The 25,257-nt window shown below is 43.6% G+C and overlaps 1 protein-coding gene across 1 annotated transcript in view; it reads right to left on the bottom strand.

Moving 5' to 3' along the window:
* LOC306754576 (nucleolar protein 4-like) overlaps positions 1 to 25,257 on the bottom strand; it is a gene marked incomplete at both ends in the record, with an annotated part of 168,178 nt that overhangs the window by 949 nt on the left and 141,972 nt on the right. Inside the window, 4 exons of the mRNA XM_079238594.1 lie at positions 3,097 to 3,210; positions 11,939 to 12,127; positions 14,868 to 15,059; positions 17,982 to 18,451. Coding sequence (XP_079094720.1) covers positions 3,097 to 3,210; positions 11,939 to 12,127; positions 14,868 to 15,059; positions 17,982 to 18,451 — 965 coding nt within the window. The remainder of the gene's footprint in view (positions 1 to 3,096; positions 3,211 to 11,938; positions 12,128 to 14,867; positions 15,060 to 17,981; positions 18,452 to 25,257) is intronic.

The raw sequence follows: 25,257 nt of genomic DNA, 5'->3' as shown, positions 1-25,257 counted from the left end.
AGTATGTAAATCACAGCATTAGCCATGTGGAAAAAACACGTCTTGAAGAACAATACATGTTTTTAATTTAATCTATATTTAACCAGAAAAATAATCAATTCTAAGCCTTTTTGAGTCAAAGTCTGTGAAATGGTTTTGTTATTAATAACAATGAAAAACAAAACAAAAACTGGTATCTGCCATATTTCACATAAGCTCAATCAAAGCAATTATTCCAACTACTGAGGCGGCCGGTATCTCAGCAGGAAGAGCAGTTGTCTTCCGACTGGAAAGTTGGGAGATTGATTCCAGGCTTCCCCTGACTATGTGCCGAAGTGTCCCTGGGCAAGACACTAAAACCCCAATGTGCCTATCGGGATATGAGTGTGTGTGTAAGTTGCTTTGGATAAAAGCGTCTGCTAAATGACTGTAGAATAGAATAGAAAAGATCCTTTGAAACTTTTATTGTTAAAGTAAACAAGATTAAAACAACTTTCTTATCCTGTTAGACCAACTGGAACATTTGGTGGGAAGCCCAGTCCAGTTCTGAAGTGGTTTGAAGGCTACTTGAAGTTGCTGGGGCAACTTTGCGTAAACAAAACGATGTGGTGTTCCCCAAGGCTCCATTTCCGGCTCCCTACTGCTCAGCAACCGACATGCCTCCACTAGCTCGGATTATGGAAAGTGTCTCTGAGCTTCGATGACGAGGCTTCTGAAACTGACTGAAGCAGAATGTCTGACATTTTGTGGAAAATATGGAGCTAGATTTCTTATTTTTTCCAAGGCCTACCATCCAATCAGCTATAAACTACAAATTAAGAATTTGCTTTGAATCCTACTTGAAGAGATGTGTCACCATAGTTTAAATATATAGTATATACATATACGGGAAATAGTTTGTATCAATTAGAAACTAGGAATCTATGCAAACAAAGATGAAGTGTGGAGTTCCCCACAGCTCCATTCTGGGCATCTTATGAAAATCGCTGTGTTTTGCTCCTTTACATTCAACACGTAGTGGTGAGTTCTGCTCCTTATGAAGCAAAGAGACATTTTTAAAGTCTTTCTATGTTTTAGTTCAGGTTCAGGAAAAAGGAGAATAAAAAATCTTAATCTTTGTGCCAACTGGTAACTATAGATTCATTATTAAAGATCTTTATGATCATAACAAAATTTTGAGGAGTCTCAGCTTAAGGGTACATAAAAGAAATAGAAATACAACAGACACACATTAACAAGTAAAAATAGATACAAAAATATACAAGAACATGTCTATATTAAAAGAAAATGAGATAGAGTTAATAGACTGACACGATAGATACTATAATGTCTCAAAAATAAGATGACAAGTGGAATTCACCAGGGCTCCATTTTAGGCCCACTATTGTTCAGGTTTACCAGGCTCCTGATAGGTCAGATCATGGAAACAAACATTATATTGATCATAATTACACTGCAGACATTCCTTTCTGTGTAATTGTCCCAGCAGAGGATTCCGCTTACATTCATGCCACATTTACATCAAAATGAAGATAAATCTGAAATGATCGTTTTTGGAAAAATAGATTTGTGCACATCTTCAATCAACTTATAACATTCACATTAAAGCAGGAACCGAACCAGCCTTTTACCACCTGAAGAACACATCTAGAATGAGGACACTAGCTACGTTTCCATAACAGTTTTTCACAAAATAAAAGCAATATTTGTAAGTTTCGACAAACAATTGTGATTTGCAGGTGTTTTCATTGATCCGTGTTCAGCCTCAATTCTCTTAAAATCTTGGAAGAGGAATGAGATTGAATGAGAATTGCAGTTTATGCAAGGTAGCCATGTAGCATTATTTTGGGGTTTTCACCATGTCATCTTTACTGGAAATGAACTGATCATGACCCCCACATGTCACGTCCAGGGACAATTAAATGCAAAAGAAGTGTTTCCATTATGTTTTTTGCGATATATTTCTATGTGGAAACGTCTGGAAAACCACCTCATGAGAGCGTAAAACCGATAGACTGAATGTAAAAAGATGGACGGAGCCACCATGACGTCACCCGTAGGTTTCTGAAGAGCTGAATTGAAGCTCGGTGGGCGATTCCTACCATCACTATCTTGGCAGGGGCATGCGTGTCAGCTCGCCCGGAAAATACAAATATGGGCAAAGAGGTGGAGCTGAGAGGGGGGCTGTGAGCGTCATGGTAGATGATTAACATCGAGTGAACTCCGAGCTTTCTGTAGCTAAGAACTAGCCGAGCTAACCCGGAGATAACATGAGCTAACCAGCTAACGGAGCTAAGCGGGCTAAAGCTAAGTCACATTGTTAACCAGCTAAAAAACCGCGGTTGTTCTACGTTCTTCTTACTTGAAGCAGGAGATCGGGTACCTGTCAATCAAAGTGACACGCCCCTAAATATGCCGAATTTTGAAATTAAATTACTTTTAAATGGACGAGTTAGAAAAAAGTTCACTCCCCCCATAGTTGTCATGAAGGTAAACCTGACCTATTAAACCTAAAATGGATTTTTGTACCAGGCTGTAAACATGTTTATTTCTGCTGTAAACATGTTTATTTCTGCTGTGAAGTTGGTCTTTTTAACATGGGAGTCTATGGGGATTTACTCTGTTTTGCAGCCCCTAGTGGATGAAGAAGGAACTGTAGTTTTATGCACTTCCGTATTTTTTTCCCCCAAAATGTAGGTGTTTCCATTAGTGTTTTTTATTGCGATATTTAGTTTTATGTGTGATGGAAACGCACCAACTGATGGTTCAGCAGGATTAAGAAAACATTTTTATAAAAATGACAAAGACAACTGCAACTATTCCAGAGAGCTGCTGCTGGTGGCCTCACAAAGACAAGAACAAGGACTATATCACTCTGATTGTCACATTTATTCGCTGGATTCCTGTGAGACAAAGAAGTTATATTGAATTTTTGCTCTGAATAGTTCCGACACCATGTGAGCCATGAGACTTCTAAAAACCATATCAGTCACGTTTGCAAGTCAAATTTACAACAAAATCTTCTCTAAAGTTAACGTAATACTGTAAGAATGACGCCGTTGTCTACCGAGTTACACACAAAACACACGAGCCAACACACAGGCCACAGAAACTTACGTGGTAGGCTTCAAGGCGCATCCTCTTGGCAGCGTTGCGTGATTCGCTCTCACACGCAGCGGCCAGGATGTTTTCAGCCATGGCTGAGGTGAGGTGAGGTGGAGTTGGACGGGTCTGCAGATAAAACACAAAATCTGATTACCAGTCTAGATGAGTATGCATCAATCTGTTGCTCCATAATCAATCCCTGCTCAAACACACCAGACTCTAATTAATCAGTCCTTGTGCAGAACTTCATAGGCTGCTGGATCCATTCAATGTGAGCCTGCTTTGTTGGATCAGAAATACATCAAAAACCCTCGAGGAGCGACTTTGGACACCCCTGAGCTGAGCTAATCTTGAATCAGTGTCAGTGTAGTGTTGGACATGACCACTGGGGGGCAGCAGAGTCTTTCCCATGCTGTGTACATGTTCAGCAAGCAGCAGAGGAAACTTCCTGTTAAATGACAACACAATATGTCTAGAAAACTCCTGACAGTTATTTATTGAATGTGTTTGATGCAACTATCTGGAATTAAATGGAGTAAAACAGATACAAGCAGAACAAGGAAGGCCAGGCACGGACTTTGGGCCGACAGCGTTGGATTACTGCGATTTATTTATTTATTTTACAGAGCTGATGGGATGATTCTATGAGGAAACGCAACCCATTGTCTCCATCAGTACTCAGGTTAGGAGATTCTTATTCAGATTGTGTCAATGTGTGTTTGACAATAAAGAAACTTAACTTGAGAAGTTGCCTTGAGCGCGTTTCTATGGCGACAGCCCTTCATTGGAGAGTATTTTAATAGAAGACTGTGGGTGCATGGAGTCAGCATATCAACAGGCAACTGTCTATTTGTCTCATTAACCTCGGAGGAGAAGCTTCTCCAACCTGCTTCTCCTGGACTTGGTGACTGTTTTTAGGTTTGTGGTCTGAAAGTCTCCAGCTGACCCAAAATACTGCAACTGGTTCTGTTGGGTGTGGCGATCATGCTGGTTAAACTGGATTTCCTCTACAGAGCTGTTCTCTTTCAGGCTGCAGGTTTACTCCTGGTTCCTAGAGGTTCTAGATGTAGACCACTACATCTAGAACCTCTAGGGCAGAAGTTATCAGATCCTCTATGTGGAACTGGTTCCCAGTTTGGCTTCAGGAAGCAAAAACTCCCCAGGTTCTGGTCCTGATGGAAGTTTTCCTTCTTTGTTCTGGTTCTGATGGAAGTTTTCCCTCCTGGTTCTGGTCCTGATGGAAGTTTTCCTTCTTTGTTCTGGTTCTGATGGAAGTTTTCCCTCCTGGTTCTGGTCCTGATGGAGGTTTTCCTTCTTGGTTCTGGTCCTGATGGAGGTTTTCCCTCCTGGTTCTGATGGAGGTTTTTATATTTGGTTCTGATTCTGATGGAGGTTTTCCTTCTTGGTTCTGGTCCTGATGGAGGTTTTCCTTCCTGGTTCTGGTCCTGATGGAGGTTTTCCTTCCTGGTTCTGGTCCTGATGGAGGTTTTCCCTCCTGGTTCTGGTTCTGATGGAGGTTTTCATTTTTGGTTCTGGTCCTGATAGCAGTTTTACCTTCCTGGTTCTGATCCTGATGGAGGTTTCCCCTCCTGGTTCTGGTCCTGATGGAGGTTTCCCCTCCTGGTTCTGGTTCTGATGGAGGTTTACCTTCATGGTTCTGGTTCTGGTTCTGATGGAGGTTTTCCTTTTTGGTTCTGGTTCTGATGGAGGTTTTCCTTCTTGGTTCTGGTCCTGATGGAGGTTTTCCTTCCTGGTTCTGGTCCTGATGGAGGTTTTCCTTCCTGGTTCTGGTCCTGATGGAGGTTTTCCCTCCTGGTTCTGGTTCTGACGGAGGTTTTCATTTTTGGTTCTGGTCCTGATAGCAGTTTTACCTTCCTGGTTCTGGTCCTGATGGAGGTTTTCCCTCCTGGTTCTGGTCCTGATGGAGGTTTCCCCTCCTGGTTCTGGTTCTGATGGAGGTTTACCTTCATGGTTCTGGTTCTGGTCCTGATGGAGGTTTCCCCTCCTGGTTCTGGTTCTGATGGAGGTTTACCTTCATGGTTCTGGTTCTGGTCCTGATGGAGGTTTTCCCTCCTGGTTCTGGTCCTGATGGAGGTTTCCCCTCCTGGTTCTGGTTCTGATGGAGGTTTACCTTCATGGTTCTGGTTCTGGTTCTGATGGAGGTTTTCCTTTTTGGTTCTGGTTCTGATGGAGGTTTTCCTTCTTGGTTCTGGTCCTGATGGAGGTTTTCCTTCCTGGTTCTGGTCCTGATGGAGGTTTTCCTTCCTGGTTCTGGTCCTGATGGAGGTTTTCCCTCCTGGTTCTGGTTCTGATGGAGGTTTTCATTTTTGGTTCTGGTCCTGATAGCAGTTTTACCTTCCTGGTTCTGATCCTGATGGAGGTTTCCCCTCCTGGTTCTGGTCCTGATGGAGGTTTCCCCTCCTGGTTCTGGTTCTGATGGAGGTTTACCTTCATGGTTCTGGTTCTGGTTCTGATGGAGGTTTTCCTTTTTGGTTCTGGTTCTGATGGAGGTTTTCCTTCTTGGTTCTGGTCCTGATGGAGGTTTTCCTTCCTGGTTCTGGTCCTGATGGAGGTTTTCCTTCCTGGTTCTGGTCCTGATGGAGGTTTTCCCTCCTGGTTCTGGTTCTGATGGAGGTTTTCATTTTTGGTTCTGGTCCTGATAGCAGTTTTACCTTCCTGGTTCTGGTCCTGATGGAGGTTTTCCCTCCTGGTTCTGGTCCTGATGGAGGTTTCCCCTCCTGGTTCTGGTTCTGATGGAGGTTTTCATTTTTGGTTCTGGTCCTGATAGCAGTTTTACCTTCCTGGTTCTGGTCCTGATGGAGGTTTCCCCTCCTGGTTCTGGTTCTGATGGAGGTTTACCTTCATGGTTCTGGTTCTGGTCCTGATGGAGGTTTCCCCTCCTGGTTCTGGTCCTGATGGAGGTTTACCTTCATGGTTCTGGTTCTGGTCCTGATGGAGGTTTTCCCTCCTGGTTCTGGTCCTGATGGAGGTTTCCCCTCCTGGTTCTGGTTCTGATGGAGGTTTACCTTCATGGTTCTGGTTCTGGTTCTGATGGAGGTTTTCCTTTTTGGTTCTGGTTCTGATGGAGGTTTTCCTTCTTGGTTCTGGTCCTGATGGAGGTTTTCCTTCCTGGTTCTGGTCCTGATGGAGGTTTTCCTTCCTGGTTCTGGTCCTGATGGAGGTTTTCCCTCCTGGTTCTGGTTCTGATGGAGGTTTTCATTTTTGGTTCTGGTCCTGATAGCAGTTTTACCTTCCTGGTTCTGATCCTGATGGAGGTTTCCCCTCCTGGTTCTGGTCCTGATGGAGGTTTCCCCTCCTGGTTCTGGTTCTGGGGTTTACCTTCATGGTTCTGGTTCTGGTTCTGATGGAGGTTTTCCTTTTTGGTTCTGGTTCTGATGGAGGTTTTCCTTCTTGGTTCTGGTCCTGATGGAGGTTTTCCTTCCTGGTTCTGGTCCTGATGGAGGTTTTCCTTCCTGGTTCTGGTCCTGATGGAGGTTTTCCCTCCTGGTTCTGGTTCTGATGGAGGTTTTCATTTTTGGTTCTGGTCCTGATAGCAGTTTTACCTTCCTGGTTCTGGTCCTGATGGAGGTTTTCCCTCCTGGTTCTGATGGAGGTTTTTATATTTGGTTCTGATTCTGATGGAGGTTTTCCTTCTTGGTTCTGGTCCTGATGGAGGTTTTCCTTCCTGGTTCTGGTCCTGATGGAGGTTTTCCTTCCTGGTTCTGGTCCTGATGGAGGTTTTCCCTCCTGGTTCTGGTTCTGATGGAGGTTTTCATTTTTGGTTCTGGTCCTGATAGCAGTTTTACCTTCCTGGTTCTGATCCTGATGGAGGTTTCCCCTCCTGGTTCTGGTCCTGATGGAGGTTTCCCCTCCTGGTTCTGGTTCTGATGGAGGTTTACCTTCATGGTTCTGGTTCTGGTTCTGATGGAGGTTTTCCTTTTTGGTTCTGGTTCTGATGGAGGTTTTCCTTCTTGGTTCTGGTCCTGATGGAGGTTTTCCTTCCTGGTTCTGGTCCTGATGGAGGTTTTCCTTCCTGGTTCTGGTCCTGATGGAGGTTTTCCCTCCTGGTTCTGGTTCTGACGGAGGTTTTCATTTTTGGTTCTGGTCCTGATAGCAGTTTTACCTTCCTGGTTCTGGTCCTGATGGAGGTTTTCCCTCCTGGTTCTGGTCCTGATGGAGGTTTTCCTTCCTGGTTCTGGTCCTGATGGAGGTTTTCCTTCCTGGTTCTGGTCCTGATGGAGGTTTTCCCTCCTGGTTCTGGTTCTGATGGAGGTTTTCATTTTTGGTTCTGGTCCTGATAGCAGTTTTACCTTCCTGGTTCTGATCCTGATGGAGGTTTCCCCTCCTGGTTCTGGTCCTGATGGAGGTTTCCCCTCCTGGTTCTGGTTCTGATGGAGGTTTACCTTCATGGTTCTGGTTCTGGTTCTGATGGAGGTTTTCCTTTTTGGTTCTGGTTCTGATGGAGGTTTTCCTTCTTGGTTCTGGTCCTGATGGAGGTTTTCCTTCCTGGTTCTGGTCCTGATGGAGGTTTTCCTTCCTGGTTCTGGTCCTGATGGAGGTTTTCCCTCCTGGTTCTGGTTCTGATGGAGGTTTTCATTTTTGGTTCTGGTCCTGATAGCAGTTTTACCTTCCTGGTTCTGGTCCTGATGGAGGTTTTCCCTCCTGGTTCTGATGGAGGTTTTTATATTTGGTTCTGATTCTGATGGAGGTTTTCCTTCTTGGTTCTGGTCCTGATGGAGGTTTTCCTTCCTGGTTCTGGTCCTGATGGAGGTTTTCCTTCCTGGTTCTGGTCCTGATGGAGGTTTTCCCTCCTGGTTCTGGTTCTGATGGAGGTTTTCATTTTTGGTTCTGGTCCTGATAGCAGTTTTACCTTCCTGGTTCTGATCCTGATGGAGGTTTCCCCTCCTGGTTCTGGTCCTGATGGAGGTTTCCCCTCCTGGTTCTGGTTCTGATGGAGGTTTACCTTCATGGTTCTGGTTCTGGTTCTGATGGAGGTTTTCCTTTTTGGTTCTGGTTCTGATGGAGGTTTTCCTTCTTGGTTCTGGTCCTGATGGAGGTTTTCCTTCCTGGTTCTGGTCCTGATGGAGGTTTTCCTTCCTGGTTCTGGTCCTGATGGAGGTTTTCCCTCCTGGTTCTGGTTCTGACGGAGGTTTTCATTTTTGGTTCTGGTCCTGATAGCAGTTTTACCTTCCTGGTTCTGGTCCTGATGGAGGTTTTCCCTCCTGGTTCTGGTCCTGATGGAGGTTTCCCCTCCTGGTTCTGGTTCTGATGGAGGTTTACCTTCATGGTTCTGGTTCTGGTCCTGATGGAGGTTTCCCCTCCTGGTTCTGGTTCTGATGGAGGTTTACCTTCATGGTTCTGGTTCTGGTCCTGATGGAGGTTTTCCCTCCTGGTTCTGGTCCTGATGGAGGTTTCCCCTCCTGGTTCTGGTTCTGATGGAGGTTTACCTTCATGGTTCTGGTTCTGGTTCTGATGGAGGTTTTCCTTTTTGGTTCTGGTTCTGATGGAGGTTTTCCTTCTTGGTTCTGGTCCTGATGGAGGTTTTCCTTCCTGGTTCTGGTCCTGATGGAGGTTTTCCTTCCTGGTTCTGGTCCTGATGGAGGTTTTCCCTCCTGGTTCTGGTTCTGATGGAGGTTTTCATTTTTGGTTCTGGTCCTGATAGCAGTTTTACCTTCCTGGTTCTGATCCTGATGGAGGTTTCCCCTCCTGGTTCTGGTCCTGATGGAGGTTTCCCCTCCTGGTTCTGGTTCTGATGGAGGTTTACCTTCATGGTTCTGGTTCTGGTTCTGATGGAGGTTTTCCTTTTTGGTTCTGGTTCTGATGGAGGTTTTCCTTCTTGGTTCTGGTCCTGATGGAGGTTTTCCTTCCTGGTTCTGGTCCTGATGGAGGTTTTCCTTCCTGGTTCTGGTCCTGATGGAGGTTTTCCCTCCTGGTTCTGGTTCTGATGGAGGTTTTCATTTTTGGTTCTGGTCCTGATAGCAGTTTTACCTTCCTGGTTCTGGTCCTGATGGAGGTTTTCCCTCCTGGTTCTGGTCCTGATGGAGGTTTCCCCTCCTGGTTCTGGTTCTGACGGAGGTTTTCATTTTTGGTTCTGGTCCTGATAGCAGTTTTACCTTCCTGGTTCTGGTCCTGATGGAGGTTTTCCCTCCTGGTTCTGGTCCTGATGGAGGTTTCCCCTCCTGGTTCTGGTTCTGATGGAGGTTTACCTTCATGGTTCTGGTTCTGGTCCTGATGGAGGTTTCCCCTCCTGGTTCTGGTTCTGATGGAGGTTTACCTTCATGGTTCTGGTTCTGGTCCTGATGGAGGTTTTCCCTCCTGGTTCTGGTCCTGATGGAGGTTTCCCCTCCTGGTTCTGGTTCTGATGGAGGTTTACCTTCATGGTTCTGGTTCTGGTTCTGATGGAGGTTTTCCTTTTTGGTTCTGGTTCTGATGGAGGTTTTCCTTCTTGGTTCTGGTCCTGATGGAGGTTTTCCTTCCTGGTTCTGGTCCTGATGGAGGTTTTCCTTCCTGGTTCTGGTCCTGATGGAGGTTTTCCCTCCTGGTTCTGGTTCTGATGGAGGTTTTCATTTTTGGTTCTGGTCCTGATAGCAGTTTTACCTTCCTGGTTCTGATCCTGATGGAGGTTTCCCCTCCTGGTTCTGGTCCTGATGGAGGTTTCCCCTCCTGGTTCTGGTTCTGATGGAGGTTTACCTTCATGGTTCTGGTTCTGGTTCTGATGGAGGTTTTCCTTTTTGGTTCTGGTTCTGATGGAGGTTTTCCTTCTTGGTTCTGGTCCTGATGGAGGTTTTCCTTCCTGGTTCTGGTCCTGATGGAGGTTTTCCTTCCTGGTTCTGGTCCTGATGGAGGTTTTCCCTCCTGGTTCTGGTTCTGATGGAGGTTTTCATTTTTGGTTCTGGTCCTGATAGCAGTTTTACCTTCCTGGTTCTGGTCCTGATGGAGGTTTTCCCTCCTGGTTCTGGTCCTGATGGAGGTTTCCCCTCCTGGTTCTGGTTCTGATGGAGGTTTTCATTTTTGGTTCTGGTCCTGATAGCAGTTTTACCTTCCTGGTTCTGGTCCTGATGGAGGTTTCCCCTCCTGGTTCTGGTTCTGATGGAGGTTTACCTTCATGGTTCTGGTTCTGGTCCTGATGGAGGTTTCCCCTCCTGGTTCTGGTTCTGATGGAGGTTTACCTTCATGGTTCTGGTTCTGGTCCTGATGGAGGTTTTCCCTCCTGGTTCTGGTCCTGATGGAGGTTTCCCCTCCTGGTTCTGGTTCTGATGGAGGTTTACCTTCATGGTTCTGGTTCTGGTTCTGATGGAGGTTTTCCTTTTTGGTTCTGGTTCTGATGGAGGTTTTCCTTCTTGGTTCTGGTCCTGATGGAGGTTTTCCTTCCTGGTTCTGGTCCTGATGGAGGTTTTCCTTCCTGGTTCTGGTCCTGATGGAGGTTTTCCCTCCTGGTTCTGGTTCTGATGGAGGTTTTCATTTTTGGTTCTGGTCCTGATAGCAGTTTTACCTTCCTGGTTCTGATCCTGATGGAGGTTTCCCCTCCTGGTTCTGGTCCTGATGGAGGTTTCCCCTCCTGGTTCTGGTTCTGATGGAGGTTTACCTTCATGGTTCTGGTTCTGGTTCTGATGGAGGTTTTCCTTTTTGGTTCTGGTTCTGATGGAGGTTTTCCTTCTTGGTTCTGGTCCTGATGGAGGTTTTCCTTCCTGGTTCTGGTCCTGATGGAGGTTTTCCTTCCTGGTTCTGGTCCTGATGGAGGTTTTCCCTCCTGGTTCTGGTTCTGATGGAGGTTTTCATTTTTGGTTCTGGTCCTGATAGCAGTTTTACCTTCCTGGTTCTGGTCCTGATGGAGGTTTCCCCTCCTGGTTCTGGTTCTGATGGAGGTTTACCTTCATGGTTCTGGTTCTGGTCCTGATGGAGGTTTCCCCTCCTGGTTCTGGTTCTGATGGAGGTTTACCTTCATGGTTCTGGTTCTGGTCCTGATGGAGGTTTTCCCTCCTGGTTCTGGTCCTGATGGAGGTTTCCCCTCCTGGTTCTGGTTCTGATGGAGGTTTACCTTCATGGTTCTGGTTCTGGTTCTGATGGAGGTTTTCCTTTTTGGTTCTGGTTCTGATGGAGGTTTTCCTTCTTGGTTCTGGTCCTGATGGAGGTTTTCCTTCCTGGTTCTGGTCCTGATGGAGGTTTTCCTTCCTGGTTCTGGTCCTGATGGAGGTTTTCCCTCCTGGTTCTGGTTCTGATGGAGGTTTTCATTTTTGGTTCTGGTCCTGATAGCAGTTTTACCTTCCTGGTTCTGGTCCTGATGGAGGTTTTCCCTCCTGGTTCTGGTCCTGATGGAGGTTTCCCCTCCTGGTTCTGGTTCTGATGGAGGTTTACCTTCATGGTTCTGGTTCCGGTCCTGATGGAGGTTTTCCCTCCTGGTTCTGGTCCTGATGGAGGTTTCCCCTCCTGGTTCTGGTTCTGATGGAGGTTTACCTTCATGGTTCTGGTTCTGGTTCTGATGGAGGTTTTCCTTCCTGGTTCTGGTCCTGATGGAGGTTTTCCTTCCTGGTTCTGGTTCTAATGGAGGTTTTTCTTCTTGGTTCTGGTTCTTCTGGTTCTGGTGGAACCTGTTGGGTTTCCTTTGCTGAGTCATCTTTTTTCCAAACTGGTTTAAGATGTTATAAACTGGATTAAAGTGGACCAGTGATACTTGTTTTATTAGGATCATAATTAAACAGCAGTAAACTGGACCGTTTCTGTAAATCTATAAATAAAGATCGATTGAACTGATGGATCACAATGAAATGACATTTCCTACATTATTTCATGCAATAAAACAAACTCAAAAATCTGTATTAAATACTAAAAATATCTTCAAGTAAAGCTGGATTACCTCCATGCCGTTCTTCTTCATGCGTCGGCAGGATTTGAGGTAGGTGCGGATGCGCTTGCGAGCACGCTCCTGGAATTCTGGGAACTGTCTGCTGCAGGACTCGATGATGGCCTGGATCTTCTCCTTAGGCTGTTTGGAAATCGGTACCATCCGATCCAAGTTCTCATCCACAAACAGTCGCACAAACATCTGATAACAGGAGAGGAAACGTAGAAAACATTAATGTTGTTTCTTTGGCTTTTATTGGCCTCTGGAACAGATTTCTGGTCTGTTTCTGGTCCTGCAGTCCAGGTTTCTCTCAGCTCGGTTCAGACTCCCTGACAGCAACCGGCAACTTATTAAATCCACTAGTTGGAAAAACTCTTTATATTCTAACAGAGACGAAGTTGTTATTTACATTTGCTTTGTTTATTTGACTGCACGCAACATGAATCCAAGACGTAGTCTGATCCGTTTCATTACCTTCATTTCCTCCGTTTATATGTGCCGATTTGTACTTTCACGCCTGCAGCATGAACCATGGAACGTCGGTGCTTTTAAAGAGCAAAGATGATCAGAGGATCTCCAGCTTGGCTCCAAATGTCACAAACATTATAAAACAGTGTTTTTTTTTAAATGTTCCTCATATTTCTGTCTCTAGTCAGAATGGAGGCTGGATGCTGTGATCTCCGGTCCCTCAGACCAGGACCTCGTTTGTAAAACCGTGTAGAAAATGTTTTACATTCTGACTGAAAATTAGAGCGCATGACTGTAAAAAATGTCCTGATTTATCAAAGGAAGTGTTGATAAATCCCACCTGCCATTTGCCCAGAAACGCCCTGATTTAACCAGATACAGAAGCAACACGTCCCGTTTCATTAGTCACGTGGAAATCGCCTGCGTTTCTCCTCAGAATGATGGACAGAAAGAAAGAAGGACGGACGGACAGAAAGAAAGAAAACATGTTTATTTCGCTCCTAAAAGTTCCGTAAACGCTGATTTATAAAAACACGCCAGAAGACGACTGGCTGAAAGTTAAGAGGAGGAGATGCGTTTTGTTCCTCTGAAACAAAATGCTGCGTAAACGAGTGAAACAGACAGAAAGGAGAGGAGAAAAGGATTCGGGATCAAGGAGAGATCTGCCATTTTATTTTGAAGGGAGACATTTTTAAATCATCTGATATCAATCAATAAAATTGATGAAAGAAAATCGTTTCAGAAAACGTCACACGAGTCGTTTCTGTAGCTGGAGGACAGAACTTCCATCCGGAAACCTTTCGGTTTTCCTCGATGGGGTTTATGGATTTTATATGACTACTTTCATTTCAAATATATTCCCAGCCTTATTTCAGCATCATTCCCACATTATTCCAGCATCCTTCCCAGCCTTATTTCAGCATCATTCCCACATTATTCCAGCATCCTTCCCAGCCTTATTTCAGCATCATTCCCACATTATTCCAGCATCCTTCCCAGCCTTATTTCAGCATCATTCCCACATTATTCCAGCGTCCTTCCCAGCCTTATTTCAGCATCATTCCCACATTATTCCAGCGTCCTTCCCAGCCTTATTTCAGCATCATTCCCACATTATTCCAGCATCCTTCCCAGCCTTATTTCAGCATCATTCCCACATTATTCCAGCGTCCTTCCCAGCCTTATTTCAGCATCATTCCCACATTATTCCAGCGTCCTTCCCAGCCTTATTTCAGCATCATTCCCACATTATTCCAGCATCCTTCCCAGCCTTATTTCAGCATCATTCCCACATTATTCCAGCATCCTTCCCAGCCTTATTTCAGCATCATTCCCACATTATTCCAGCATCCTTCCCAGCCTTATTTCAGCATCATTCCCACATTATTCCAGCATCCTTCCCAGCCTTATTTCAGCATCATTCCCACATTATTCCAGCATCTTCCAGCATCATTTTCTTCTGTCCCAGTGGGATGAGACTTTCACACGACACCTCGTCAGTGTGGAGGAATGATCGGAAGCTCAGAAGTGAACAGTGATGTCCTCATGTTTTCTGATCGGGATTTGAACCGTGTGTTTAGTTTGGATGCTGATGCACGTTGCTATGCTACATGCTACATGTTAGCATTGCTGCTTCCTAGCATCTGCAAACATCTTCTATGCTGCATGTGTCTCATGCTGCCTCCTGTACAGAGGCTCTAATGGGAAAGAGGTGAATTTTACATCATGTGTTCAGAATAAAGGGACGTTTCAGTGCACTGTATTCTATCTAACATCTAATATGGTTTATATGCTGAAACTGTATATTGTGACAGTGAAACAGGTTGTAACAAAAAACCAGGACTGCTGTTCTATAGGAGCATGGCTGAGGAAGAGGAGGGCAGTCCTGATCTCAATGTTGCATCTGTTAACGGTGCTGCTGTCCAGGTAAACACCCAGGTATCTGTCATCCTCCACCACAGCCATGTTCTTATGTTCCTCCTTAAACCCATGGTTATCTCCCTTCTTTTCCACCGTCCCCTCAGTCGACCACTCAGCCTTCCTCACAGAAGCAGCCATCATCTGCAGAGTCATCGGCGTATGTCTGCTGATGGCTGGACTCAGAGTTGAGGTAGGTACAGTCCCATGAGCCGCTCGTCTCTAACGAGGCCAAACATCATCCTGATCCTGCCTGAAATCAAATCAATGAACTGTGTGTTTTTGTTTGTCTGACATTTGGTGCTGAGCAGCGAAGAAGGAAGAGTATTTATCAGAGCTTATTTGCTGCAGATTTGGCCTGCAGTGACTGCAGACAGCAGCGACACGAAGAGGCTGCCGCGGAGCTGTAGAGTCAGCTGACCGCTGAACATCTTCATGTCTGCGATCAATGTCGCAGCAATGTCTTCAGCATTTTTCCCTCATCAATACCAGAAGACACATTTACGGGCTCCTGAGGGGACATCATTCAGAGTAAACGCATTATCGCCTGACTTACATTGAAGGCCTTTAATCTTTCCGGATCAACACCCTCTGTGTCGTTGATCTTGTCGTTGTCGTCGTGGTCGTCGTGATCGTCATCGTCGTCGTCGGGAGCGACCTGGTTGCCGTGACGCCCCATGGTCAGGTCCTCTGCACTCAGGTCCATCTTCATGCCATCGTAGCTGCCGCCTGAGCTGTACTGTGGAGACTAAACACAAATAAAGAGATTAAAGATTTTCCTTTTTACATTTTCCCTCCAACTCGTGACTCGCCCTTGATTTGATTGATTTGGTGCTCACCAGCCGTGAGCATCAAATCAAGTGTAAACATGAAGGTAAAGTCAATAATATGCCACAAAGCTGAAGGTTTCAGTGGAAAAGGACATTTCCGTCACGCTTTTCAGAGAAAAAAAGAAGAAATCGTTTCGGTTTTAGAGGTCAGTTCTCCAACAGACGCTTTAACAGACACGACTTTGGGTCTGAATGGGTTAAATATAAAAACTACCAGCTTCTACTGATTCATGTGTTTCTGTTTAAGGACTTCTGGATGTAAGTTTACAGAACAGGGAAAATAGAAAAGGAAGTGATGCTTCTGGAGGCGTCGGCACAGAGAGGAAAAAAACAGTACGATTAGCTCTTTTCGTTTTTAAACAATATTCTTTAAAATTTCAACGACGGAGAGAATAAACAGTTGGTTGGATGGCGAGAAGAATGAGGCTGGTTTGTAACTTTCCTCCGAGCTGGAAAAGAAGACGTAGCTGTTTCACATCTTTCTTAAAAATGTTGATAAAATGAATTTAAAGCGACAAGTCTGATTAAACGCATTCAGCAGCATTTACAACCCGAGTTATTTTCCCTCAAATTCATGCGGCTGCTAGAAATTCTGACATCAGGAGTGATTTATATTATATATTTATGCATCTATATGCAATTCATACTTATGGTTTACAATGTCCCATCAGAGATTGTTAAGTAACTTTTCTGTTTCATGTCTGTACTGGTTTCCACCTGGAGTCCAATGACATGTAGGAAAGTTCAAATCCAGCCTGCAGCAGCATTTCCAGTAACTCTAGAACTGCTTAAAACCAAAATATCCAACAAAAAAGGGCAATAAAAACACATACATTAACAAAAACCTCTCACTAAAAAGCTGTCATGACATTACTTTTTAGACGTGTTGATATAAAATATGGAGATAACGTTTATTGTAAACGTGTAACGGAAACACGATTTTTACATTTATGCAACGTTGGATGAGACATAAGGGTCATAAGACCATATTGTTTCAAGTAACGATGGCGGAGATGTATGGATGGAGGAGGGGACAGAAATCTTTTTACCATTAAAGACAAACATAGCCACCATCCTTGATGGCAAACAGCAGTGAAATACACAGTTTTACATTGAATTAGAAAGCGAAACGAGGGGAAAGGACTTGAAAATTTGGAGATAAATCCTCTGCAGCAAATGGAAAACCCTGAAACAACAGTCTGGCTGCCTGGCATAAGACACAATTCTTGTAAAATCTCATCCCATGGAGGTTTCTATGCCTGCAAGGCATCCAGAGGGAGCAGGCTGAGAGCACCAAGTTCACATCTACATGGAAAACAAACCTGGTTTTATCTTTTAGGGGGGAGTTTGAGTCTTTTTTGTGAACATTAAAGGTGATTTTTATCATGATTACATAATGCTCTGCTGTTTACAGCTGGAAAAATAAAACTTTTTAGGATGAACTACGCCTTTATGTGAAGAATGAGCTTTAGGTTTTCTCATATAGACAACATTGACAAAGAAAGAAAAACAGAAAACACAATATAAACATGGAACATTATACATACAAAGAAAATAAAAAGTAAAAACCCGATTGGATCGGTTTATTGAAAGACAAACTCTTTTATAATTTTCTGGAGAAGAATAATATTTTTGTTGATGGTTGATTGGATGATATAAATCAAGTCACATATTTTTTATTATCATTATCTCCGCCAAGGAGGTTATGTTTTCATCAGTTTGTTTTGTCTGTTAGCAACATTACTCAAAAAGTTATGGATAGATTTTGATGAAGTCTTCGGGATATGTTGGGGGCGTCACGAGGAACAAATTAAATTTTGATGGAGATCCGGAAGAGATCCTGGATTCTGGTTTTTAAATAAAAAGTACAAAGCAGACGCCACGCCACTGACTAACACGTCATCGTATGCAGTGGGCGTGTGCGTAATGCTCCTAACTTTGGCTATGATTGGCCGATCGGTATGACCGACCCCTCTTTCGAATTGTGTGATACGGTAGAATCACGCTGATGTCATCATGTTTACATAAATGTGACCAATCGTCAAAGCAGGAAATGTTTGTGACGCTGAATGACTGACCCCTGTTGTCGTCCAATCAAACTGCTGTTACCGGGTAGAAAATGGTGACTTTGTCCGCCTAACTACTCCCGAAGCACCGTGGGAAACGTAATCGCTTTACTGAATGCAGTTTTATGTCGATGGATTAAAGTTTTGGAGGCAAAACAGCAAAGGTAAGACAGAATATGTAATGATGTTTTTCAAACGTGTTGCATAAATTCAGCCTTCTTTTGACTCTAGTTGAGTGAATCTTGGTCATAGCGACATTAAACTGGTACGACTGGAATCTGTGGGATGTGTGCTTTCAGTAGAGGTGCTGTTTGTTTCCATGCCGCTGGGTGGACACGAGGGTCCAATATTTTAGTTTACATATTTCTGCTTTATTTACTTGGTCTTTTAATTATCTCCACCAAGGAGGCTATGTTTTCGCCGGAGTTTGTTTGTTTGTCTTTTAGCAACATTACTCAAAAAGTTATGGATGGATTTTGATTAAATTTTCAGGATATGTTGGGGGTCTTACAAGGAACAAATGATCACATTTTGGTGGAGATCTGGAAGAGATCCTGGATTCTGGATTACATTGAATTTATGTTGGGTGTTAATTACAATATGCTTGGTGGAGGTCTGCGCTCTCCGAATCCTTTTCTAGTTATTATTATTTATTTTATTGTTTATTTATTTTGTAACTTTTTTTCCTCTCCTTTTCTTTGTATATTTAACGTGCAGGATGAGCTTTAGGAAATTAATAGATGATGGTGGTCTGGAATCTGGGTGTCGTCTCACCTTGTTGCCGTAGTCCCTGCCGTCTCGGTCCAATCGCAGCTCTGTGCTGTGTGACTGGGAGTGTGTGTTTGCAGTAAGTGGATTGTGTGTGTGAGGAGTGTGCGTCTGCGGCAGCGGCAGGGCTGGGTGTGGAGCCAGAGGTGGTTTGGCGGCCAGTGGGTACTTCCGGCGGAGCTCCTCGGGCGCGCTGGGATGCAGAGCGCCGAGCAGCGCTGCAGCTGCCGCGGAGACGGTGATGGGCAGGTGCGAGGTGGACAGGCGCTGAGATGGGGGGTCGCTCAGGTTCACCGGCTGCTGGTCCTCAGATGATGAAGAAGAAGAAGTGGGTCTGCTGAAGTCGAGCGGGGCAGAGCCACCATTGCCATTCACAACCTCTGTTTCCCTGACGATGGCAGTGTCCGTCACAGCGGAGGAGGGAGGGGTCAGGGCGGGGAGGCCGTTTCCACTGCCGCTTTCTGACGAGGAGTCGTCTGAAACAGAGAGGAGGCGGCCAAATTTAATAAAGAAAAGAAAACCTCATGGAAGTGATGTTTTTCTTCATCCTGGTTCCTGAAGTGGAGGAGTGTGTTTGCAAACACGCCATCTTCTTCATCAGCTCCACCTGCTTTTAACACAAATATCTAACCAGCCAATCACATGGCAGCAACTGAAAACACAGTCATGCAGACGTGATGAAGACGACTTGCTGAAGTTCCAACGGAGCATCAGAATGAGGAAGAAGTTGGTCTGAGTATTTTCACACACAACCTTCTCCAGTGTTTACAGTGTCTAACTCCACTCCATCCAGCAAGTTTTTGTTGTTTCCCTGCACCAACACACCCGATTCAAATCACACGGCTCCAACAGTTTCTTGTCAACATTCATTCATGGAAGTCAGGTGTGTTGGAGCATGGAGACAACAGAAAAAAAAAACCTGTAAGATATACTGGCCTTCAAGGACTGGAGTTTCACTCCTGTGGCAAGGCCCGCATTAAAAGTGCACAGGCCCCTGGGCCCAGAGTGTTCCAGGGGCCCCATTCCACACCATAACATTGTAAAAATTGTGAATGATAAATTGTGAAACGACATTTCTAACACCTCTCAGCCAGTGGTACCAGTAGCAATACACTAGACACTGTAATGTAACTATCTGGCTTTTATATACATTTAGTTTAATTTCCAAACTGCTGGTGTTTTCCCCACATGGGTGTGTGCCCTGAGCCCGTGCCCATAATGCCCATTGGGTAATCCAGGCTTGCCTGTGGCTTCCAGAGAAGGTCTGAAGAAGAGTGTCTGGACCAGAATGTCTGGTTGATGTCAGAGACTGGACAGACTGGTTGGAGATGATAGAAAGACAACAGGAAGCCCAGTCAGCACTGGTTCCAACCAAGATCTGCAGAACATCATCTCTGAACACACAACACATACAGCCAGGAAGCAGATGGTCTCCAGCAGCAGAAGACCACAGACTGGGTGCTGGGAGATTCCCAACATGATGTGCAGAAACTATGTGATGCTTCATGTCAACATGGAGCAAAACCTCTGAAGAATGTTTCCAACAACTTGTTGAATCTACGACACCAAGAATGATCAAATTTCTAAAGGAAAAGAGTCCAATCTGATACTCGCCAGATGGACTGACTTCTCTCCTGACTTTACAAATGTTATTACTTCTTATATCTAATAAGTGATGTTGTTAAATGTTGTGCTGATAACAAGACTTGTAATAAACTCATTTCATCAGGAGCAGCTTGTCAGAACTTATCTCACAGCAGCCACAGTGTACCATCCAGTATTCACAGTGGAAGAAAGCAAATATGTTAATTATTAGCAGAACTTTTAGAGAACATTTATAAAAAAACAAAAAAAAAACAAAACAAAACTGTGTTTTAGTTGTTTAAATGAATCTGAACGTCTGAGCTGCAGTCGGTCTGATTACAGAGACACTGAGGAGGGTATTGTTTAGAGCAGAGCAGAGTGTGTCAGAGAGAGCAGTGTCTGTTTATTCAATTAACCCCATCATGTCAGACGCCTGACCAGACAATATCACAGTCAAAACCCTGCATTATGACAGACCCCTCCCCCACACCAGCTTCCTCATCGCCATCATAATGAACCAAGTCTCTGTCCTTCCACCTCATCTGGACCAGTATAACCCATCCCAGCATCATCCCTGTTATTATCACCATCATTAAACATCACAGCACTCCCATGAGCAGAAAGTTTTGATCCTGTTTCAGCTCCGTTAGGTTGGAGGAAAGGCCGAAGGCTGAATTGATGCTTCATTATTTCTGTTATAAACCTCTGCTGTTCCATCAGAGATGTGATTATTTCTCATAAAAACATCGTCCCAAATTGTTGGAAGATAAACAAGAAGATAAACATGAATAAGCAGGAATAATCATCTCTCTAGTCTTTTAGAAACAGAAGAAACATCTTTTAGTGTACTGAGCATTACACACGTCTGTGCAGTGAAGCAGATATCGCTTCGCCTCCACAAGATGAACACAATAACCTTTTTCTCTTTTTCATGGATATAATTCTCAGGGTCTCATTCATCCAAACAAAAAGGAAGAGGATTGTTTGTAGGCAGGCAATGAAATAGAGATAAATAAATAATTTATTGTTCCAAAATCAAATTTGGGGATTCGGCAGTATTAAAACAATACAGAAAAACACAAAACTAAAAACAATAAAGATAGAATAAAGTAAAAAATATAGTGGAGTGAAATAAGGTGATGTGCGGTAAACAAATAAGCATTTAAATAAGTAAATCACAATGAATAGTTCTACAAATGGGGCTGAGAGTGACATAAACGAGGCATAAATAAGCTCAAGTTATTTCATACACTATAAAAAGTGTGTTAGATGTAATTTTACCCGGTTGAATAGGCGTGGGAAATCAAATCCAAAAAAATCCAATATAAGGATTTTTTGCTTCACAATTTTTCAATAATTTCTTTGGTTTAAAAAAAAATCCAATAATTCAGTGTAAATTTTTTGTGATTTTTATTGTTTTTGTTTGTACATTTTGTTTTGGCCAGTCCATTGCCCTGCGATGGACTGGCGAGCTGTCCAGGGTGTACCCTGCCTGTTGCCCAAAGCCAGCTGGGATAGGCTCCAGCTTCCCCGCAACCCTGAATTGGAATAATCGGTTCAGAAAATGAATGAATGAATTTTGTTTTGGTTTTAGTCTACTAAAATCAGCAATATCGAAGAATTAGAAGAATTGCAATTTAAATCCAATCGGCACCCAGAAAAGTTGGAATCGAATCAAATCAGAACAAAAGCATATTGTTACAGCCCTACTGTTGGATGTCCAGACTTAATGAACAAGAATTACACAAGTGTCCATTTTGAACCCTTAATAGTTCATACATTGTATTCATGTTATTACTGTGTCTAGCGGACAGTTGCAAAGGATCTGATTGTATGCCGATGATACTACTGTATTTATATCTGTCCAAACTTCTCAAAAATAAGCAAAAATGCTGTTGAAACACTGCCTGGTGTGTCCCAGGGGCTTCAAATTAATTAAAATCATAGTGTCTCCTGGAGTAAAGACCAACAATTGATCAGGAAGATAAATTTACTTCTTTTTGTATGTTAATGTGCATTCTCAGTTCAGGTATGAGCAGTTTGTAAAGAAGCTGTGTAGAAATGTCAAGTTTTACATATGTGAGTATGTGTGTGAGTGTGTGTGTGCATAGAGGTGTGTGTGTATATGTATATATGTGTATGTGTATATGTGTACATATGTATATATATGTGTATATATATATATGTGTGTGTGTATATGTGTATATGTATGTGTATGTATACGTGTGTATGTGTGTGTATAGGTATGTGTGTGCCTGTGTGTGTGTATATGTATACATCTGTAGGTTGTTTTTTTTCTTTTTGTTTTTGGATTATTTTTTAGTTTTTTTTTCTCTCCCTTTATCTCTTTCACTTTTCTAATGAGGTGTTTTTTCTCCTTCCTCTTCCTGTCTTTCGTCTGTACTCTCTGGTCCAGCAGTACAAACTCTACAATTCAAACAATAATGAAAAATAAATATAGAAATAAAATAAAAATTCAGAAAGTCAAGGGGATCATTATATCTATAAAGCTTCCCTTGGCAGAGAAAATTTGCTCAGCAGAACATCCAGACCATCATTCTGCTGCCTAAATGCTGGACAAGACAAAAAAAAAGAAAAAAGAAAAAAAAAAAAAAGTCAAGTTTGTTTTTTTAAACAGCTGTAAAAAAAATAAAAAAAATAAAAAGATTATCTACATCGTAAAGCAGCACAAGAGTTCATCCATGGAATTATCCTATCTAACATTGTTTTATCGCTCGGGTAAAATTACCCAAACGGAAGAACAATGAAACACAGATTGACATTTAGACTGATCATTCTCCATAAACAGGAGTCAAACTGGAATAAATAACCATTAATTACAACACTGACAGAGTTTAAGACCAACACAAATGAAAAACAATGGCTGAAACTGAAATCCTGTAAACATCATCTTATTTTATTCATTTTAGTGCTTTTAGCTTTGCTTTTGATAAGCAGGGGTTGCAAATTAGATACAAGCTAGAAACCTGCATCACACCAGTGTTTTATTTCTTATTAAATCATTTGTTTCTGCTGAATACATGAAATACTACTGCTACTAATAAATCAGATTAAACCGAGACAAATCAGTAGAAGAATTCCTGATATAAAAGAGATTCACAACATCCTCCTCCTTTTTTCCACCTCGCTGTTCTGGAAGTTTCATCCTGATTTGGCAACAATCACACACCTCCATCTCAGCTCCATCCTCATGGGAGGAGAAACGGCAGAAGAAAGCGACGCAGAGATGTGTGAACGTGAAGAGGAAGAAGGGTGGAAGGGATGGAGAGAGGTCGAGGAGCAGAAGAAAAGAGGTCAGGAGGAGAGTGGGAAGAGGAGCAGGCGAGAATAAGGAGGGGGTGATGGCTGGAGGGGGATGAAGGTGGAGAGGGGCGAGGATGAGGGAGGACTGAGATGGGAGGGGGAGGGGTAAGAGGCTGAGGCAAAGAGACAGGCACGTGGGAGACCATTCTGTTCAGGAAATGTCCACATCCCAGTTTCTAATGTTGGGATTGGGATGTGAATACATCCTGCATCTCCTTTTATGTTTTCACATCTGAGTCAGGAGGGGGGAGGAGCGGGGGGGGAAAGGGGAGGAAAACCCTGAGACCTGCAGCTAGAAAAGCGTGGCAGAGAGTATTTATGAGTATTTAAGGTGTATTCATGCGTGGAGAGAGAGCGAGAGAGAGAGAGAGAGAGAGAGGGGGGCAACCTAATTCCTGCCGCCTTGACACAAATCCCCCTCAGCAGAAAGACCACCGTCACCGCCTCCACTTCCCTCCATCCAAAGGGGATTTCTGCCTCCATCACATCTTATTTACACCTGAAAACAGGAAGTGGACCTTTGCTTTTCACATTTCTGTGACCACCCATCTGCTCATCGTTTCCTTTCTCAGAAGGAAGCTGCAGATCAGGAAGTGATGCTCCTCGCAGCACATGCAGCTTCGCCGTAGCGCCACCCTGCCAGGAGCAGCGACCGTGCTGCAAACTGATGGAATGAAAATGGATCCTGATGCGTGCATCAAGTGATTTCCGGTTTTACATGCACATCAGCGATGAAGCCTTGCTTTACGACTCAGCAATAAACAAGCTTGTTTTTTGTTTTTTTTCTTCTCGTGCGCAAAAATAATTTCTCCGTTTGGAATAATCCATCCCTCCATTTTCCATACATGTTTATTAAAGAATAATTCAGTCACTTCTGCTCACAAACGGCATGTTTTTGCCCTCCATCTTTCTTCCCCTATCCTCCACTGACTACCCCCCCCCCTCCCCTCCGAGTCTCTGGGCAGCAGCGCAGCGACTGTGATGCATGACAGTGTTTAGTGTTGAGCCGTGTCCCAGGGGGCACCGGAGGCCCGAGGTTGTTTAAGAGGGCAAGTGTCATCTCACATCAGGGAAACTCACACACACAAACACACACATCATTCTCTGCAGAGACATGCAGGACAGGTGGACCAGGACTTTGACAGTCAATCATGTTAAAGTGACAATCCACTGGGAGGAGGAGGAGAAAAAAACGCTGCATCAGCTGACCAGGAAACACACACACTCACACACACATACACACACACATATCAGGTATATTTCTGCTTGTTGTGGATTTTTTTTTAGATATTTTGGTGACTGTTGCGTTTCTGGACATGTTGTTAGCTGCAGCTGGGATTGAGGACGAAGGGTGGCGTCTTTGCAGCTTTTGCATCCTGTAAATCAGGTTTGATTCAAACCTTTATTTACTATTTTAAAAAAAACCAAAACAAAACATTTATTTACTCCAACACTGCTGACGTTTCTGTAAGTTTTCAAATGAAAAGCCTGAAATTAATCAAAACTGATGTGAACCAACTTTTTCACGTCAATCACCTAAACTGTTCGGAAATGTAATTTCTCTAAAATAAATGGAAAAATAATTAAATTGCTATATATATTTAAACTGAGTTAACTTTCACCTTTTTTTTAAACCAATATCTGCTTTTCTATGATGAAAATATTTGCAACAAAAAAATGACAGTTTGCTACAAGTGCTAAAAATAAATCATACTTAAATTATTGTCAACCAATAGTACTCGAGTAAATCTGTTCAATAAATCAGGATCTTGATATGTGGTCATATCACCCAGCCATATTGGTAACGCAACGGAAAGGGTCCCAGAAAAACAGGACCCACCGCTGCTGAACAAAACCGAACCAAACCACCCGTCCCAACCAGAGCGCCTGGTGGAAACGTACCAATGGTGCAATGAGACCAGAATTCAGCACCAGATTGTCTTTTAATCTTTGATTCACTCTTTTCGTCTTTAAATCTCTCAGAGATTCCTTCAACCCCAGTCAGTAAAAACCATCACAACCACATTATTTTCTAGATAAAACCAAAATCTTCTCAGCCGAACTGCCGATAAACACATTCCACAATCTGAAACACATAATCCACCATTCAGACCCAAAGTTCATCCAGGACACAAGTTCAGTACGAAGTAGAGCTGCTGCTGCCTGATGAAGGTCAGGTCAAGTCGTTCCCAAAGGGTTATTACTGTGTCCTCCACCATGAAACCATGTGATCGTCTCACATATACACACACCAACACACACACAGAGCAAAGACCAAGGTCATGTGATGCAGACTGCAGAATCGGATAAATCTGCCAATTTACGCGCACTGTATGAACACACACACACAAAGACACACACACACACACACACA

The sequence above is a fragment of the Telmatherina bonti genome (assembly GCF_933228915.1).
Source record: "Telmatherina bonti genome assembly, chromosome: 4".
Lineage (NCBI taxonomy): Eukaryota > Metazoa > Chordata > Actinopteri > Atheriniformes > Telmatherinidae > Telmatherina > Telmatherina bonti.
Note: the sequence above shows the minus strand (reverse complement) of the source record. Positions and strands in the feature narration are given on the sequence as shown.